General features: G+C 37.1%; 2 protein-coding genes across 3 annotated transcripts in view; one reads left to right on the top strand and one right to left on the bottom strand.

The window, feature by feature from the left end:
- Positions 1 to 7,964, bottom strand: part of LOC111865185 (band 7 protein AGAP004871) — a 127,691-nt gene extending 119,727 nt beyond the window's left edge. For both annotated transcript variants that reach the window (XM_033751728.1, XM_023853003.2), the window contains exon 1: positions 7,178 to 7,964. The gene's annotated coding sequence lies outside the window, so the exon portion shown is untranslated. The remainder of the gene's footprint in view (positions 1 to 7,177) is intronic.
- LOC111865184 (N-glycosylase/DNA lyase) lies at positions 7,230 to 16,090 on the top strand. The gene is made up of 6 exons (XM_033751723.1): positions 7,230 to 7,279; positions 8,648 to 8,716; positions 8,844 to 9,305; positions 12,232 to 12,514; positions 14,587 to 14,781; positions 15,886 to 16,090. The coding sequence occupies exons 1-6, from the start codon at positions 7,230 to 7,232 to the stop codon at positions 15,997 to 15,999; spliced, it is 1,173 nt and encodes a 390-aa protein (XP_033607614.1). The 3' UTR covers positions 16,000 to 16,090.
- The last annotated feature ends 2,279 nt before the right edge of the window (positions 16,091 to 18,369 follow it).

The following is an 18,369-nucleotide window of genomic DNA, read 5'->3' as shown; positions in this document are numbered from 1 at the left end:
GTTACCACCGTCTCTCGCAATCCTGTTTACCCGCGCTGCCTAGCAACCCGCGGTACCCTTGGTGACGTCATCGCTGTTGACTCGCGTTGCATAGCGACCAGGATGCTGGGACTCGGCTAACTTCGGCTCCGCTCGGCTCATTTCGGCTGGCGGGGGGGGAGGGGCGTTATCCATAGCTCAACATGTCACAGTATTAACATAATATGGAATATCAGTATATTTTAAACACAATTTGAATTTGAAATCTATGAACAAGTATTTTTCTTACCAGTACTCACTGGAAGATTAGTTAAATTTGCGCATTTCTGCACAATTCTTTCGCGGGCCGGATAAAACCACATCACGGGGCGCATGTGGCCTGCGGGCCATAGTTTGGAGACCCTTGATCTAGAACATTCAGACAGGTCAGCTGTGGCAGCACAGTATCAGCTTAGGGCGCTGCATCCAGCTACACCACACTGCCATCCTCTCCACCAAACCCAGATACATGGATTGCATCATCAGGGAGGTGACTGAACTCCATCCCAGCAATATAAAGAGGGAAGATGGCTTCAGACTGAGCAAGTCATGGGAACCTCTCATCTGCTTCCTGAAAGATCGTAGGAAGCCTCCATCACATGATAGTAGATCTCATTTCTCTGTGGAGCCACACATGTCCATGCACACTGCCATAATCAGGACACAAAATATGCCGTCTCCGGGCACTTGCCAGCCTCCACCTTGATGTCCTGTATTCCTTTCACTACCACTGCTCTCTCATCCCCTACCACATACTGCAACACACTCATTCCACCTCTCTCCCTTACACTCAATTCCTTGCCCTATCTTTTTTTTTCCCTAGACCAGTGAAAAGTCCCTTATCAGGGTCTCATAAACTCCTGTTCCTGTCTCTTATTGGTTTGCTTCGTGGTCATATGGTTTCATTTTGTCCCACGGAACCAATAGGAACAGGTCGACTCTTCCATTTCCCTCATGCTTCTATGTAATTCAAAATTACTGGCCAGCTGATCGCCACCTGCTTTCATGGTATCTTGATCGGCTTATTCAACTCTGAAGATAGAGGCAATATGTTCCTCAGAAATATCGGTTGACTGTCAACGGACTACGAGGCGTTATAGCCTAAAAGATGGAACTGTTCGAAACCACCGCTGTGAGACCCTTGGACCCTACACATGTTCAAATCAAATTTCATTTATGGCATCCTATCTTTTGGAAAACGAGAATTTTTATTCAAGATATCTTATTTTCCCTCAGTAGATTTTGAGATCTCCATACCTTCTCACCCACAGAAATAAAGGATTTTCATGTCATTTAAAATAAAAAAATTGAAATAAGCCAAATATATGAACAGATCATATTGAAGAAATTTGGAGACATACACAGGTAGATGTACAAGTATACACTGCATTATTTAGGTTACTTATACAAAGTTGGTATGGTTGTAGATGGAGCCATTATATTTCTGTCAGTTTGGCTTGGAAGAACAGTAGAGCATTTTATTGTAGCTTTGTGACCTGTAAGTTCATGGGTTCAAATTACTGTGAAAGTTTTGTGCTATTCACTACTGTAAACAATTTGGCTGTTCTAATTCCCACTTCTGTTTTACTATACAAAAATAACAAGTACCACACCGTGGTCACATCTAATTGCATCAAATATGGCTGTGAATTAGTTCCCCATCTTTGTGGTTTCAGCATACCATGATAATGTTGCAGCACAGAGTGAGAAATAACTAACAGTGCTAGCTGACACCACAAATGGTGAACTTCTGTATAAAATTTGATCAAATGCTAAAAAAGTATGTACTTTTAAATTGTAGTCTTTTACTTGTGGTAAGATATCAAATAACTTTTTCACATATTCATAATGTTTATAAATGTATTTAGTTGTCTGTGTTAGTTTATTTCCTGAGGGCTCATGAATAGTAATCATAAACTGTTGAAGTTCTGACATTGGGGAGTAGAGTACAGACTTCTGGGTTGTAATACCATGTGGAGGTGATGGTTCTTCTGAAATGTTAGGTTTCTCTGAACTCATGGTATTACAACCCAAAAGACTACTCTTCACATCAAGGTAATTTTATTTAAAACAAAATTATTTTCATTTAGGTGACTTCATGAAAACTGATCTGAAGAAACTTTCAGAGGGAGTAGATCATTATTCAAACAGATCAGATCATGTTATGGACTTTTCTTAACATGGTTTTCTGTACAAACTACAAAATTATGTGTATACTCGTACATCTCAGTTTTAAAGTGCTGTATTTTGTGCACAAGTCCAAGTGGTAGGTAAAACTGAAGTAAAAAGAAAACCCTTCAATATATTAAGGCTCTTTGTGCCCTGAATCTTAAATGACAGTGATCAGCAGAGAGTATATGAAAGTTGTATTTTAAATACTGTCATGATATTTGAAGTTCTGAATTTTTAATGTTAACTGAAAATTATTTGAAGCCCTCGTTGAGCATACCTGCAAAAAATCATTACATTGTTCAAGAATGTAAGATATGTTTCTACATAATGTGTAGGGTGAAAATTTATTATTATTTCTGTGGTTTTAAATATTTCCATTTCTTTTTAGTTTCTGTTTTGCAGTGAAAACAGATTCTGTATCCATGGCTTCATTTTGAAGAGAGGAAAGTGTGAGGTTAAAAATCGTTTTCATACCACCCAACAGGCATGCTGTTGTACTTGTAAGATGAGGTGTAACAGAATTGCTTAGCTAAATGTGATCAGAAAATGTGCATATCCCCTCATTTTATGTGTAGGTGTAAAACTTTGTAATATGGTTACAGAAGTATTAGACAATATATTGATTTATCCCAAGTTATCATCTGCAACTACACTAGAGATAAATATATTACAATTAGACTTACGTATCCTGATATGGATTTAGAGATAAGATTAAGTGATACGTCAGGTGCTGAGACATTTTATAAATGCTAGCATCAAAATTTTCTGTATTACTGGGTGTATATTTGAATGTTTACCTAGCTAAATAGTGGTGTGGAGAATAAGCATGCATTTGGATAAAGTTGTTCCAGTACCTTACATTTTTGCTTTGAAATTAGTGTGCTGAACTGCTAAGATGCAGATATCACTGACTGTATTTTGCTTTTATGTCGTATACATGGTCCAATGATATATCTTTTATATCTATAAAAAGAAATAATTCAAATTATAAAAAGAGCTTTCTTTTGCCACATTGTTACATTTTTTCAACCAGATTTGGCATGATAGTGGAGCGTCTCCCTTTGGAAGTTTTCAGACACTTGAAAATATACATGGGTTCAAGTCATAGCCAGTTTGTTATCCATTATGTTTGCTATAAGAAATGCACTGGGATCATGACAGTGGGATTCTTGCTGTAGTTTGACAAAAGTCCAGGCTGTCCTGTGCTATTGCCAGTAGATTGGGGGGGGAACCCAAACTACCTTTTGTTATTACTAGGGTAGGAGGGGGAAAATGTAACATATATTCTGCCAGTACTAGATTCATTATAAGTTTTTGTTTCTTACATTTGGGTAACTTCACAGATTTGCTAGTTCTAAACATGGGAAGGTTTGGTATATTGTGTAGTGATATTAATCCATGGGATTTTCCTTTAGAGAGGTTCATGAAATCTGCATAGGGAAACTGCATTATAGTCCTTTAGACTGTATATTGATCTANTGAGTACCAGGAATTAATTAAATAATTTTCCTGGGGAGTAAAGCACGGCCGGTGCGTAAGGCTGACAACCTTACCACCATCTTTGAGCTGATTGTCCAGATAATGTGGGACCCTCAACGTCTCTCAACCCTATGGGCTTTCACGGCCTGGTACAGGAATAGCTTTACTTTTAATGTTTACAGCCCTAGGTTTTTATAGTATGAAATGGGGTTAAATGCTTAGGATTGAGACTAGCTGGATGTAGTGTTAACTGGACTTCAGTATTATGAAGTCTGATAAAGTGTTCATATGTAATGTAATGTAATGTAATGTAATGTAAATTTTACACTTTTAATAACATGCCATGAGTTAGTGAAGATGTCCTTAACCACAGTTTTGAGAGTGAAAGAATGTCCAAAACATGAAACTACTGATTTTTGATCTGAGTGTGTGAAACATGTTTACCAAGACAATATTTTTAATTTGTTAGTGTGTTGTGTGCCTGAGATGTATTTACTGAGAGGAAAGATGTGTAATTTGTGAAGTGTGTGAGATGTATTATCTGAGACAAAAGTTGCAGCTGTCAGCCATTGCTAGAATTATTACTCCTACTTCTAGGGTTGAGCAAAATAGTTTACATGAAATGTCAAAGAGAAATTTATGTAATTCGATAAAACAGACTTATGCAAAAATGTATGAATAATTTAATGTAGCACAATGGAGGAACCATGTAGAATAATATCACCAAATAGTGTGAATTATTGCAGTTGAATCAGATCTAATTAGACAACCTGTCAGTGTGAATTATTGCAGTTGAATCAGGCCTAATTAGACAACCTGTCCCATATTCATATTCCATAAATATCTCTTGTCAGGGTTTCTTGTAATAAATTTCATCAAAATATTAGGAAGGGTTAAGGAAATAAGAATGCTGTGGATAGGTGTACAGTATTACCAGAGAACATCCTGCTATGCATAGCAGAGAACTTAAGTACTGAGAAGAAAGCAGTCTTCTCGGATTTGGCACCATGTATATGTGGTGTTAACCGATGTTTCGGAGGAACGTCGGTTAACACCACATATACACGGTGCCAAATCCCAGAAGACTTCTTTCTTCATAGTCACCGCCGTGAAAGCCTCAAATCTCACAACTTAACAACTGTATTCTAGTATATAGCCACAACACTTCTGCAACATCATGCACTAATTATATTAGTTAAGTAGCAGTTAATGGTATGCATGCAGTATGCCCTTAAATGTTTTTTTTTTTATTGTTTTCTTATATATCAAAACCCAGCTTTTAATGTGGTATATATCTAAGTTTGATACAGCAGTTTGTTTTCCTTTTCTGTATACTACTATATGTTGAATGCATGGAAATAAGTCTGCATGTAAGATGGGAATGATGACACTTAAGGCTTCCCCCATTCTGCCAATTATATTTCCCTCCAGGCCCCCCACTGCAAACATTTGTGTGAACAGGGTGACTAGATAATTGGAGAGGGAATCATAACAGCTTGATGGGAAGGTCCATCCATGGAAATTCTACATGTGGTTTTAATATGTTTGTTAGAAGCTTTGTTTGTTAAGTATTCATATGTATCCCAGACATCTTAACAAATGTATGTATGAGAATTACTGCATGGAAGCTGAAGTGTACTGTGGACAGATACCCTATAAATATTAATGGAAAGTCCTTCAAAATAGGGTCCCAACAGTTCATATGGATTGTGACTTCTTTTTAGATCAAGTCATAAACAATACTGCACAATTGTGTACATGAAAATAGCTATAAACTGAGAAGTCTAATGGCGTAAGTAGTTTTGATAAATATTTAAAATCGGCACTGCATAGATTGGAGTAAATGGGTGAGGAGTGGAAACCAAACTGACTCTGTATTATTTAATTAGTTTCCAAGTGCAGTAATTCTCGATTATAGGATTGGCCTAAGAAAACTTAATGAAACATTTTATGCACCTGTGGTATAAAATTAAGCTGACTATAGAAGGAATGAAAGTAGTTACCGTATGAACATATATTACAGTTTATCTAATCATAATTATGTATTCATCCATTAATGTTTATGGCCTATGTGTTAAAATTACTGAACTTAGGAATGCAGTATGATCTATTTGGTCTGAAATTTGATGGTGGATGGATGCAAATATCTGGTTCAGGATTTAATGAGATAAGAGGGAGAAACGAATGCTTATGATGAGACTCTTGAATTTTAGTTTCCAGAAATTAAAAATGTAAAGAACGTCATTGTGGGAATTTTAGCAAGAGTTCATGAAAGTGAAATTCTCAAGCTGGAAAATTATGTAGGCTTCTGTGTTTGTGAAGTACAGATATCATTGGTTTTCTAGCAAATTATGCTAGAACCATATATTTTATAGACCTGTGGTTCAGGTGAAGAATAAAGCTAATATTTTGAACGAGTTCATAGCTGTGTTTGGAACTTGGATACAAAACTCGTACCAGTATAATGTATAATGTCTTACAGTGCTGTATTATACAAGTTATACTTAGTTTCCTTTAGCATCATTATTTTTAAATTATGATAAAATCAGTATAAGATTTAAATATTTTGCATATGTAATTTGTTTTAACGTTCTTAATAAAAATTATAATCATAAATATTAATGTCTTTGTTACACATTAACCTATTAAAACACTAGTTACTGTATGTACCACCTTGAACATTGCAAACTCTTTATTATTCACACTGTTCATGAATGGATTTCATATAATTTTCTGAATAGACACTGATTATTTACATAAACATTTACTAGTTGGAGTGGAGTTTGTAATGGTAATTACAGCATTCTTTGTAAGATAGGATCAGAATTTTTAAGTTTAAGTCTTCAAAGTACTGACATGATGTGCTGTCAAATAATGTGTATCCTTTTCCCACAGAACTGATGGGATATGATTCATGATAAACTTACTGTTCAAGAAGGTGGATGGAAATTTTCATAATAAATGGAGCTGACACAATACATATGTGCAGACATCATACTTTTAAGATCTGCATTTATAATGTTACATGAATGTCAGTTTTCCTGACATTTTAATTATCATGCTGTAATGCATACATAAGCCCAAGGTTTTTCAAAGGTGGAGGTATATCTAAATGTCCAGCAGTGTATGTACTGCAGCCTGAAAACTAGTGTCAGGAAAACATGTAACATTATAAATGCAAATGTTACGTTGGGATATACGCATTTATGGACGATGTCATTGCCGTTTATTATGAAAATTTCCGCATGCCGCCTTCAACGGTGTACACACATTTGGTCTGGTAACTTCCCATTAAATTATTTTATTCAGTCCCGTTTGGGAGGGTGGGGTTTATATTGTACGTCACTACGCACACCAAGCTATAAATAGACGCACACTACCGACGTGACTCGCTATTACGAGGTTACGAGTATCCAGTAATGGAAAATACTCTTGTTAACTACATTGACAACGTGAAATGTACAAGATAACGAAACTAACAAGCAAACTAGATAATTTCCTGACTCACCCTTAAAGAGAAGAGAAAGACGTTCTCTGAAGAACCGGCCTGAACTATCACAATGAAACGATCACGCCGTCGCCACGAATTGGATGCTGGACGCAGGACCAGGTTCAGCAAGGACAGTAAATAAAGCAGTGGCGTACCACGGAAAATGTTGATAGAATTCTCATCTCGTTACTGCAATAGTATCAAAAAGATAGTTAAACGAATTTTTGTTGTGCCATACCTAAAGGGCATTCGCTTTTGTGGCATATTGAAAGTATTATGAAGCAGATTACCTTCTCCTGAATAAAATGGCACTCGATTTCAAGTATTCCTGTGCAAAAAGTATCTGTTCATTAATGTAGAGCTTGACGATTTGGGTTGCGGTAAATAATTCTGTTATTTCGGAAGGGGGAATGGGAGGAAATTCAAAGAGCAGTACGTGAAGGAACGTTAAGTACTAAAGTAATATACAATTCGTAAGTCCTTCGTGGCAGTAAATACTGCTTGTACATGTCAAATTATTCAATATGTGTAATGTGTTTCCTGCTGTTGACATGTTTTATATTCTGTGCCTGTGCACATTTGTGAATAATCTGAAAGGCAAATGTATATGTATGTATGTTCAACTAATGACGTAAAATGGCGCGAAAAGCAGTTTATGCAGCTTTGGGAACAGTTCGTTGTCCTTTATTTAGCACTGTTGCAGAACTGTAATATAGTGGCGGTATAAGAGCCTGAAGTTCTTTGTGCCATTTGTTATTGTTACGGTGTTGTGCTGGATAAGCTGTGGCAATCTTGGTACAAAGAAATGTGGAATAAAATTCGTTGCCCACGGTCGGAACTGGAGCTTCTGTTTACTTTATGCGGAGGCCAGTGCTTCAGGTAAGCATAGCAATCAAAATGGAGAATAGTTGCAGCACATAGTATATTGATTCTGTACATCGGAACTTAATAATGTTGGGTCAAGAACGGCCATGACCAGCCTAGGCCTACACAGCAAACATGATTACACTCTGACCAGTTGAAACTTAATGTTGAATGTAATACAGGTTATGGCTTGCATTCATAAGCGAATTTTTACATAAGAATGTACCTAATTTAATGTATGTCCGCTTTATGCTTTATAATTGTTTGCATGAATGTTTGTTTTGTTTTTTGTTTTTGACATGTTTCAATTAATTATTGTAACTTAAATTTTGATCTTGTGACTCATTCTATGTCCTATGGCTTGTATTATGCCTGTATCAGGATCAATTAGAAAGTGAAATAAATGAAATGAAATGAATCATATTGATAGTGTTTTGCAAGAAAGTGGCCCTAGAGAAAGAATAGGCAAGAAACTACATATGAAGCAACTAGCTTTTGTCGCCATATGTTAGCTGAGGTTAACTATAGTTGCTGTACAAGCTTAAAGATAGACTGCTCACTTTCTAGCAGGTGTTAGGTTACATTCTATTTGTGTAATTGAGATAGAATAAGGAGTACATGAAGAAACTTTGCCAATGCTTTTGTCTTGGCATTTGTGTACTTACAGTCAGAAGATAATACCAAACTTTTGCTGTGAGTGGTGTAATTGCTTTTCTTTAGACCCATATATAATTGATTAATGAAGGAAACAGAGTTTATAGAGATGTTGTAACAGCATTTATGATACCCACATATGATCTCTTTTTTTTTTTTTTCTCAGGTGGAAGAAGACTGGTAACTGTGAATGGACTGGAGTATTTGCTAATCGTGTGTGGACATTATCACAGAATAATGAATATATTTTGTACAGAGTGACAAATTGCCCTGCCCTTGAAACTACTGAAAAATTAAAATCCACAAAGAAGAGTAGTTCTGGGGTTCACTCAGCAGGTAGAGTGAAAGGGATGCCAAAGAAGACACCCACATGTGAAGTTGCAGATGTTGAAATTAATAGAAATGGTGATGTATTTACCAAACATGATGAGTGCTTATCAGAGGATGATTTATTAAGAAAGTATTTTAGGTTAGATGTGTCACTTGAAGAACATTATGCACAGTGGTCAAAGAAGGATCCGCATTTCAAGAAGGCTGCTAAGAAATTTACTGGAGTGAGGATCCTCTCTCAGAATCCTGTTGAGACTCTCTTCTCTTTCATCTGTTCATCCAACAACAACATTGCAAGGTTCAATGATAGATTATAAATGCATTCAACCAGTTGAATTTATGTTGAATAGTGCAGAAGTAACAGTCTATTAGGATTGTCAAGCATGCAGGTTATGGAGAATTGTGTTTTATTTTAGTGTCTTGCATCGTTATATCAAGAAAGTATGCTGGGATGCATAATTGTCCCAAACTTGAGGGGCATAGACTTAACAGTATCTGCTGTTAATTAGTACTTACACATTACAAGTGATGCAGAAAATTTACTGTCAATTTAGGGCATGCGTAATCCAAAAGATTGCATGTTTCTATATTGTCACATTTTAGGGTTGTTAGTGTGTGACTTATAGATGAATTTTGGATTGGATGATTGTATTTATTGACACTTATGCACTTGGGTTCTCAGTCTTCACTAGTTGTATCCTGGCAATAGATTTATAACAGTCTCACTGTCAAATCTCACATGAAGTCTTCTTTTCACAGTCTAATTCCTTTCTTGCCATTTCTCCTAAGTCGCTTTAGACTGCCATCTCCAGAACTTGACCCAGTTCTTGAAAACAACTAACTCAAATGAACTCTTCTTCAACTGAACTCTCCCAACTTCTAACAGCAATTCATTGCTCCAAGCCCAAGCCCAAGTCCAAGTCACGTTGCAACTGATGGACCATCAGTCTGTCTGTCTTGGTGTCGAGCCCCGGCTGGGGCTCATGACCAGATTTTTTTTTTCTTTTTTCTTATATGAAAGTGTCCTATCCATTCGGGGCGCCCTCTCTGACGAGAGGTAGGGTCTATCATTTGTCAGTCATAATCTGTGTTAGTAAGTCCATTGTCAGTATTTACATAAATTTACAAATTTAATCTTAATTCCTATTTCTATGTACAATATATACAAGGCCTCTGTCAATCCAGACTCAGTACAGCAGATTTTGCCCTATTTCTAACAGTATACGCTAACATGGCAGTCTAGTCACTTGAATGGTAGTATGCCTGACCGCTGCCAAGTTTAAGCCTCTTATACTTTCTGTGTTGGGCTTCGCCTTGTCCGATGTTGCAAACATTCTCATTTTTATGATTTTGTATGACTTCTGCTTGTTTCCTGCATAATTTTATTATATAGTCATATATGTACGGGATTTTAAATGCCATGTGTAAATCGCGGACTGGTGTGCGCCTTGGAAAATTGCCAATGGTGTGGAGAACCTTGTTTTTCAGGTGCTGCAATTTCACTAGATGAGCATCTGCCGCAAACTCCGAGGCGGGACTAGCATAAGTCATTACAGATCTAATTCATTGCTCCCTTGAAGCTTCTTGTTATATAGCCTTGGGGAAAACTCCATGGAAACACCATCTTCTGTTGTCCCATATTGTTTTAGGTGTGTTTACTGTGTCATTGCCTAGCAATGGATCCATACGTTACAATATAATAAAGAAGAACCAACTATTTTCAAACCAATTGCCAGCATACATGTTCACCTTCTTTATGCAAGTCTTATGATGTAATGCCAGAAGACTTAAACAGTGATATATAGCTTCAGTGAATGCTTATTCTCACATATTTATTCTCCTGGCAGAATTGCATGTCTATGGAAAAGACCCTTGTCACTTCCTCTCATATGCCTCTTCATTATTCCAAAGTAATTTATAATGCTATATCAGAGTGACAGTTGTGGATTTATTGTTGGGAACAAAATGTGGATCGACTACATGTGCGCTGCCAGGCTGGGCAACAGTAAGTAGATTTCAAAGTATCTTGGATCATCTGTTAATATGGAAATACCAAGGTTCTTTTTTGACCCAAGACAGTAAGTGGGAAACACAGAATGTTTATAATGAGGAACTGGTATTATAATAGTTAAATCAAGGGGTATTGATGAGACCTAAAAGTTTATGACGGTGGTAGATTAGTACAAATATGTTTCTGGACGTTATCCATCATCCTGTTTTTATCTGAAAACACCGTCATGTTTATATTTGAACACAAAATTTTGGAGTCTGGATTCTATCTCTGTCTTCAGGTAAAACCTATCAGTTGGGCCTAACTGAGTAGGTTTCACCTGAGACAGAATCCAGTCTCTGAAATGTTGTGTTTTTAGATAAAAGCAGGATGATGGATAATGTCCAGAAACATAATATTTGTACCAAGAGGTATATTGGCAAGATATGTAAATTGAAAAAGGATAAAGAAACATGCATAATGCAGCCGTCCGCCGACGTACAGTTGCCACGACTGTCGCTCGAGCTTGAGTTCTTAATCACAGGATATGGGTGCTTTGGAGATGGGAGTGGAACACACTTCGGGGTAAATAAATCCCGGGGGGGGGCTCCAGAACACACCGTGGATTGCAGTTTTAATTTAAAATTTCATTAATGATGAATATTTACATTATTCTCCAAGCTAGCCGCTCCGTCCGCCGACTAGCTACCACTACTCTTAAACACTTCTCTCTTCTCTATCTACTTTCCAACTACTGTCCTCCTTCGCTCCCTATAACTGACCCCCATCTTTTCAAGTCCCCCCAATGGGCATAAAACGAAACAAGAAACTAACAAGAGAAATCCAAGGGTCGAGCCCGACATCTGCCCTACATTCGTATTTTTCGAGATGCCCATAAACCTCTGTAGGTCTTCAAGGAATCCAAGACCCCTCCTGGCCGGTCTCGCACACGGTCAGTTCATGGGTTTATGATATACTGGGAGTAAACAGGCGACGTTAGGGACAATAGCGGCACCCTTAGCCTAAGGAGGACAATAGTGGAATTACAAGTAGACGGTCCCGGGATGGTATCTCGCCGATGGAGCGTCTCTCATGGTATTAAACAATGCATAAGTAGTTCATACCCTTAATTATATAATTTCGACGAGGGACGTACGGTTACAATAATTTTGGCAGAAAAATACTTCTTACTAAGCATCTACTTAGAAGACTATAATATTTATACTTTTTCCAGGATCTCATCCATGGTGGAAAAACTGTGCATTTTATATGGAAATAAGATTGCTGATTTTGATGGTACAGTTTACTATGACTTCCCCCCATTGACTGCCCTCACAGACCCATCAGTGGAGAAATCACTACGTGATGCTGGCTTTGGATACAGAGCCAAATTTATTTACCAGTCAGCATGTAAAATCATGCAGTTGGGTGGTTCTGACTGGTTACAGCATTTACAGAGTTTGTCCTATGAAGAAGCTAAGATGGAACTAAAGAAATTGCCAGGAATTGGTGCTAAGGTGAGCTACTGTATACAAGGTGCTATTGGAAAGTTCCCAGGCTGTTATTGTTGTAACTACCTCAGTGAAAGAAGATGAGAGGGTAGGCGAAGGTCACACTTCCTCAAATGTATTGCATCATTCTGCCATGTGACATCGCACTGTGAACACGTGTTGTTTTTACATGAGTGCTTTTTTTGACATTGGGTTTTGTTTTGTCTGTGAGAGATGGACACCATTGGGATCAGTTATTTAGTTTGCCAGGAGATCTTAACAGAAAATTTGTACATGCACCACAATGCCTTGAAGTTTGTTCCCTGACTATTGACAAATAATCAAGAGAAGCAGTGTGTAAATGCATGTCTTGATATATGAGAGAAGGCTAATGAGGACCCAGATTTTATCTCTAGAATCATATTGGGTGAGGAAAGTTGGATTTAGGGCTGTGATGTAGAAACAAAGCAGCAGTTGTCGCAATGGAAGAACCCACAATCACCAAGAGAAAAAAAGGCGCTGCAGGTCCGGAGTTTATCAAAGTACATGCTCAATGTTTTTCTTTTGACGTGCAAGGAATTGTTCACCGTGAATTTGTTCCTCCTAACACTACGGTCAATTCTAATGTCCACTGTGATGTTTTGAGATGCTTGAGAGAAAATGTGCGTTGAAAAAGGTAGGAACTTTGGCGCAACCACAACTGGCTCCATCATGATAACATGCCTGCCCACATGTCCGTGAAAACCACAGAGTTTGCGACTAACAACAACATGGTTATTGTTACTCAACCTCCCTACTCGCTGGACTTAGCCCACTGTGATTTTGCTTTGTTTCCCAAATTGAAAATGAAACTGAGGGGACAACATTTTGAAAAAGTGTCTGACATTCAAAGGGTGCAAAATTACTTCCACAGGGCTTTTGAAGCAGGAGAAAAAGAATGATGGGATCGCTGTATACATTCCCAAGGAGATTATTTTGAAGGACATGGCAGCCAAAATTGAATAAGTTAAGCCAGCATTTCTTTTTTGACCTAGTCCGGGAACTAGCACGTGGTAGGTTTTATTCAGGTACTTTGTGAAGAAAGCGAATGGCTATGGGCTGGACAGAGGGGATGTGATTCTTTGTGGGAAGACTGGGAAATTTTCTTTTCATCACTGTACAAAAGGTCTCAGGGGCTTACCTGAACTATCAAATAGGCAAGAGTGTCTTTTCCCCTAGTGATTAACCAGTTTTGCATATAAACAGTTTTAATGTCAGTGTCAGGAATGAATGGAGCTTTATCTCCATTCCATGTAAGCTTAAGGGCAGGGTCACATTTACCTGTACTGTTACCTTAAATGTCAAGGAACAACACAGTAAGAAAACAATGTGCTCAGGTAAGAATGGTGAATATGGTGACTGATGGATGGAATTTATACAACTTACCTACTCTTCCTCCTAATTGTGGTGGAACTGAGGTTGCATGTGTGATATGTGGCTTGTATAAAGGAGATAAATGTATACAAAATTTTGATGCTGAAACATCTTGGAAAGTAACCACTTGGAAGACTAAGGTGGATATGAGGAAATAATATTAAGATAAATCATTTTAAGGGAACACATTGTGAGGATGGGAGGTGGATAGTGGAGGATAGTGCCAAGTATTGGACTTTGATGTTGGTTGTGTTCAAACTTTGGGCCCCATTATGGGACTGTTTTTACCTGCATCCTGTTAATGATTATTACTAAACAAAACTTAGTGGCTCATCCCATATGTATATCCACATTTAGGAGCCAGCTGCGATGCATCAGAAAGCAACATATTGACTTTCAAATAAATGTATGAAGTCAGAAGATTTGCTATTGGTTTTAAGATTTTAGTGAGGCTTTAGTTCGGCACTCTTCAAATTTTTAGATGACTCCAGAATTGTGTTACTGAGATTGAAGAAAGTCTGCGGGTTTTTCAGCTCATCGTTATACTTCTTGGGCCTTTTCAATGCGTTCAGTATTATGTCTTTGACAGAAGTCACATTCCAAGGACATGTCTCAGTTATTTGTGCCTGCAATAATGCAGTTTTAATGGCATTGAATTAATTCACACATGTTTCATTTTATTGCAGGTAGCAGATTGCATTTGCCTTATGTCTCTGGGACATTTGGAGGCAATTCCAGTTGATACTCACATTTATCAGGTAGCAGTTCAGCGATATTTACCTCATCTCAGAGGTCGCAAGGTAGTCACTGATAAAATTTACAATGAGATAGGGAGCCACTTCAGATCATTGTATGGTTCTTTAGCTGGTTGGGCACATACAGTAAGTACAGTAGCCATTTTATACTGTGTTTCTCATCTTTAAAGTGGGTAATTTTTACAAATAATCATTCTTCATTGAATTTTAAAATGTCTGCAAAGGACTGCAGACAGCTGAATGTAAGGAGGAGGACAATACGCAGCACTTGTATAATTTATTCTTAAAGACAACTGTAAAATACATGGTGAGCCATAAGCTATGAAGATGAGATCAGTGTCAGGAAACAGTGTACTATTTAAGGAAATTTAATTTTAGAGTTTCCTTTTTGCTGGTTTATTGTTAATTATTTACAGTATATGCTCTATGTTTGGGAGCCAGGTTAGCCAAGTTGGCATAGTGACTGTCTATGGGCTGGATAGCTGAAGGGTCAGAGTTCAATTCCTAGTAGGGGTGGGATTTTTCTCCACTCCACAGCATCCAGATTGGCTCTGGGGCCCACTCAGCCTCCTATCCAATGGATATCGGGGGTGATTTACCCAGAGGTAATGCAGCTGGGGCATGAAGCTGACCACTCACTTCCACCTTCACCTAATGCAGAGGTCAAGAGTATGTGGATCTATGCATCCACTCCCCCATATATGTCTTAATGGCATAGTGCTTAATCACATATTTACATTTTTACCTTCACTTTGATGCTTTACTTTAACTGTTAGTAGGTTATTTTCACAGAAATTGAGGGGCAGATCTGTGGAAGCTCACACGGGGGTAGTGCAAAGCCTGAAAGTTGCTCCATGAATGAGAAATCATCCCCAGTCAGTAAAAAACGTGTTTTGACATAACTCAAAGACCAGTCTGTTCAATTATTACAATTACTACTGAATTAGTCACACTTGCAGGCATATGCAACTAATTTCATGGTGAAAAACCATCCTTGAAAAGTTGATAGTTTGTCAGCTGTTCCCAACTTTTATGGAACTTGAGGTTCATAACAGCATTCATGGCTGTCTGCCATTGTATCACATCCTGAATCAATTGAAGCCAGTCTGTATCTTAAACACTTAAGATCTCATGATTAAAATGTGCAGTTCCAGCCTCTTCTACTTAAACAACAGAGCTTAAAATTATATACACCAATGCACCTAATTGTATTTGGTTTTCTCTTTTCAGATTCTCTTCTGCGCTGACTTAAAAATGTTCCAGGATGATCCTGTGAAACGTAAGCTGGGCATAAAGGACATAGAAACTTCAAGAAAAAGAAGGAAGCTGAAACAGGAGCTTTAATACCCTGCACCACACTTTGAAATATGTTGTTTGAATCCTAGTTTATTGTTCTGTTACACAAGAATGTTTAAAATAAAGACTGGAAAAGAAAGTTATTCAACTTATTATTGAGTTAAATGTAATTTTTTAAACTTTTCAATTCATTTTTTGTTTCACAGTGGAGATCAAGTTTCACACCCATGTAAAACAGTAGGCAAGGTTTTATGGTTTAGTATATTATTGAAATATTTCATTTTTATATTTGCAGAAGAACAGTATTGACATACAGCCTGTTAAATATCCATTGCAGTTTGTTATTTATGAAACATCATAGTTGATGCAGAATCATTGAATTATTAGCCATCACACCTGATCGAGATAATTTATTCCAGTGTAGGCAGTATAGAGGGAACATAAGAAGCACAAGTTAACTGAAAGGCTTATGAAAATTAGAGATTACCAGCTTCTTGCCCTGAAAATAAAAGTTATAGATTTCCACCAAATGATAGAAGGATTGGAAGCATATGGTTGATTTGTCCCAATGAGGTGTTTTTCTTTTCAATTGTCCCAATCCTTCCAGCTGCACCATGGCCCTGGGGTCAACTCAGCCTCTAATAGAATTGAGTACCAGGAATCTTCCTGAAGGATAAAGGGCTACCGGTGCGTAAGGCTGATGACCTTTCCGCCATCAGTGAGCTGATTGTCTAGAGAAAATGTGGTATCCTTGACACCTCAGAACACTATGGGCCTTCACAGCCTATTACAGGGATAGATTTTTATGGGTTAATTTATGAATGAAAATAATATAGCTTACCTTGCCTTTATTGTGGACTAGAATAATCATTTTCCAGCCTGGGCTCAAAGTGATTGACACTGGCCTGCTAGAAAAAGAAAATTAATTTTGCTTGAGTGCTTTTACCACCTAAACTGGCCTTAATTTGAGGAATTACCCTCTAGGGTATACATCTTGGGTCATCAATGTGTACAAATGGGCACCTTGATGCTCTTGGAAGAGTTTTTGTGCATTTATGAGTACTTTAAAATGTAATTGTTTCTTAATGGTTTGCTACTGATTAAAAAGCACATGTTGATGTCCACTCTATGAACTTAATCTGTGCAATGCCTAGAGTTCTGAATGTTACGATTATTATCAGATTTCATTACTTGTGGGGATCAAGTGTAAATAATTTCTATAAAGTCATTCTATTTTTTATATATTTTTGTGAGGTAGAGTGTGCCAAACCAGTGTTTTTGAAAATGTTGATGTGAGAGGGCAGGGTAATTCATAATCAGGTTATTTTAATTTACATCTTCTTTTTGTAAGTAAACATGGTGCCCATTGTTACAGTTTTCTCCTAGTTGGTCATCATCCAGAAGAGTTGATCCTGGTTTACACAGAATGAAATATTTTTATTGCATGGAGGGCCAGGATATGGCATACCTGGTCAAATTAAAGAGTGATGGACGTAAGAAGAATGAGATTCTGTAATGAAAAGATATCAAGTAGCCCATCTTGACCAGCTTTTTAATATGTGACTGAGGAAGGAGAGGTCAAAAGTGTAACAATAATAATTTTCTGAAATTGTTTTAAAAGTAGGAATTCATATTTTACTTGACACTTGTCTACTTACTGCACCATTACTTTGCATTTTCTCTCTACTGAGTTCCTGATAGTAAAGTGTAGACTTGAGTGTACCTCACATTATTTATGATCAGTTACAATGTGTCCAACTCTGCTTTTGGTAACAGAGGTGTCTCTATTACTGTGTTGTCATGTGTTAGTGTTTAGACATGGGGTTTGGATCAATAATTGACGCTTATTTGATATCATATCATATCTTTATTATATTCTACTAGATCCAGTTACAGGTATAAAACCATTGGATATAGAACACGTCAAAACAGAAAGATGAGATATGCTCCAACAGCTGTTGAAACAAGTTAAAAAATATAAAAATATATATGACAAAGTCAGCAAGATGCTGGCAAGGCAAATCACAACAAGATTCACAAGCAGAACAAAGTCCTATATCTAAATTAACAATGCTGTGCTAGGGATCAATTAATATGAATCATGTCAAACATAAAAATAATACAATATAAGACATATACTAGCCATAAATACATATTAAAACTTTCTCACAGGAATATATAAAGAATCAATACAAACAATGATAAAACAATATATAATTGTAAATTATAATGATAAAATTATTAAAATAAATAGAAATCATGTCCACTATATACACAAATCAAAGTATATGCTTGTCTACAGATTCAATTAAAGAACTGTTCAAATCAATTGCATATGCTATTTGTAAGAATCAAGATCACCCCTTGAGTTCCATTCATAGTATTCATTTAGTGAATAGAATGAGCCAATAAGAAGAA

The sequence above is a fragment of the Cryptotermes secundus genome, unplaced genomic scaffold (assembly GCF_002891405.2).
Source record: "Cryptotermes secundus unplaced genomic scaffold, Csec_1.0 scaffold238, whole genome shotgun sequence".
Taxonomy (NCBI): Eukaryota; Metazoa; Arthropoda; class Insecta; order Blattodea; family Kalotermitidae; genus Cryptotermes; species Cryptotermes secundus.
Note: the sequence above shows the minus strand (reverse complement) of the source record. Positions and strands in the feature narration are given on the sequence as shown.

What these genes read in the sequence shown, in the direction of transcription:
- LOC111865184 (XM_033751723.1), top strand. Translation starts at nt 7,230, where the DNA reads ATGAAACGATCACGCCGTCGCCACGAATTGGATGCTGGACGCAGGACC. An exon ending in GATGCTGGACGCAGGACCAG is followed by an intron (nt 7,280 to 8,647) that starts GTTCAGCAAGGA and finishes GAGTACATGAAG; the next exon opens with AAACTTTGCCAATGCTTTTG. An exon ending in TAGCTGGTTGGGCACATACA is followed by an intron (nt 14,782 to 15,885) that starts GTAAGTACAGTA and finishes TTCTCTTTTCAG; the next exon opens with ATTCTCTTCTGCGCTGACTT.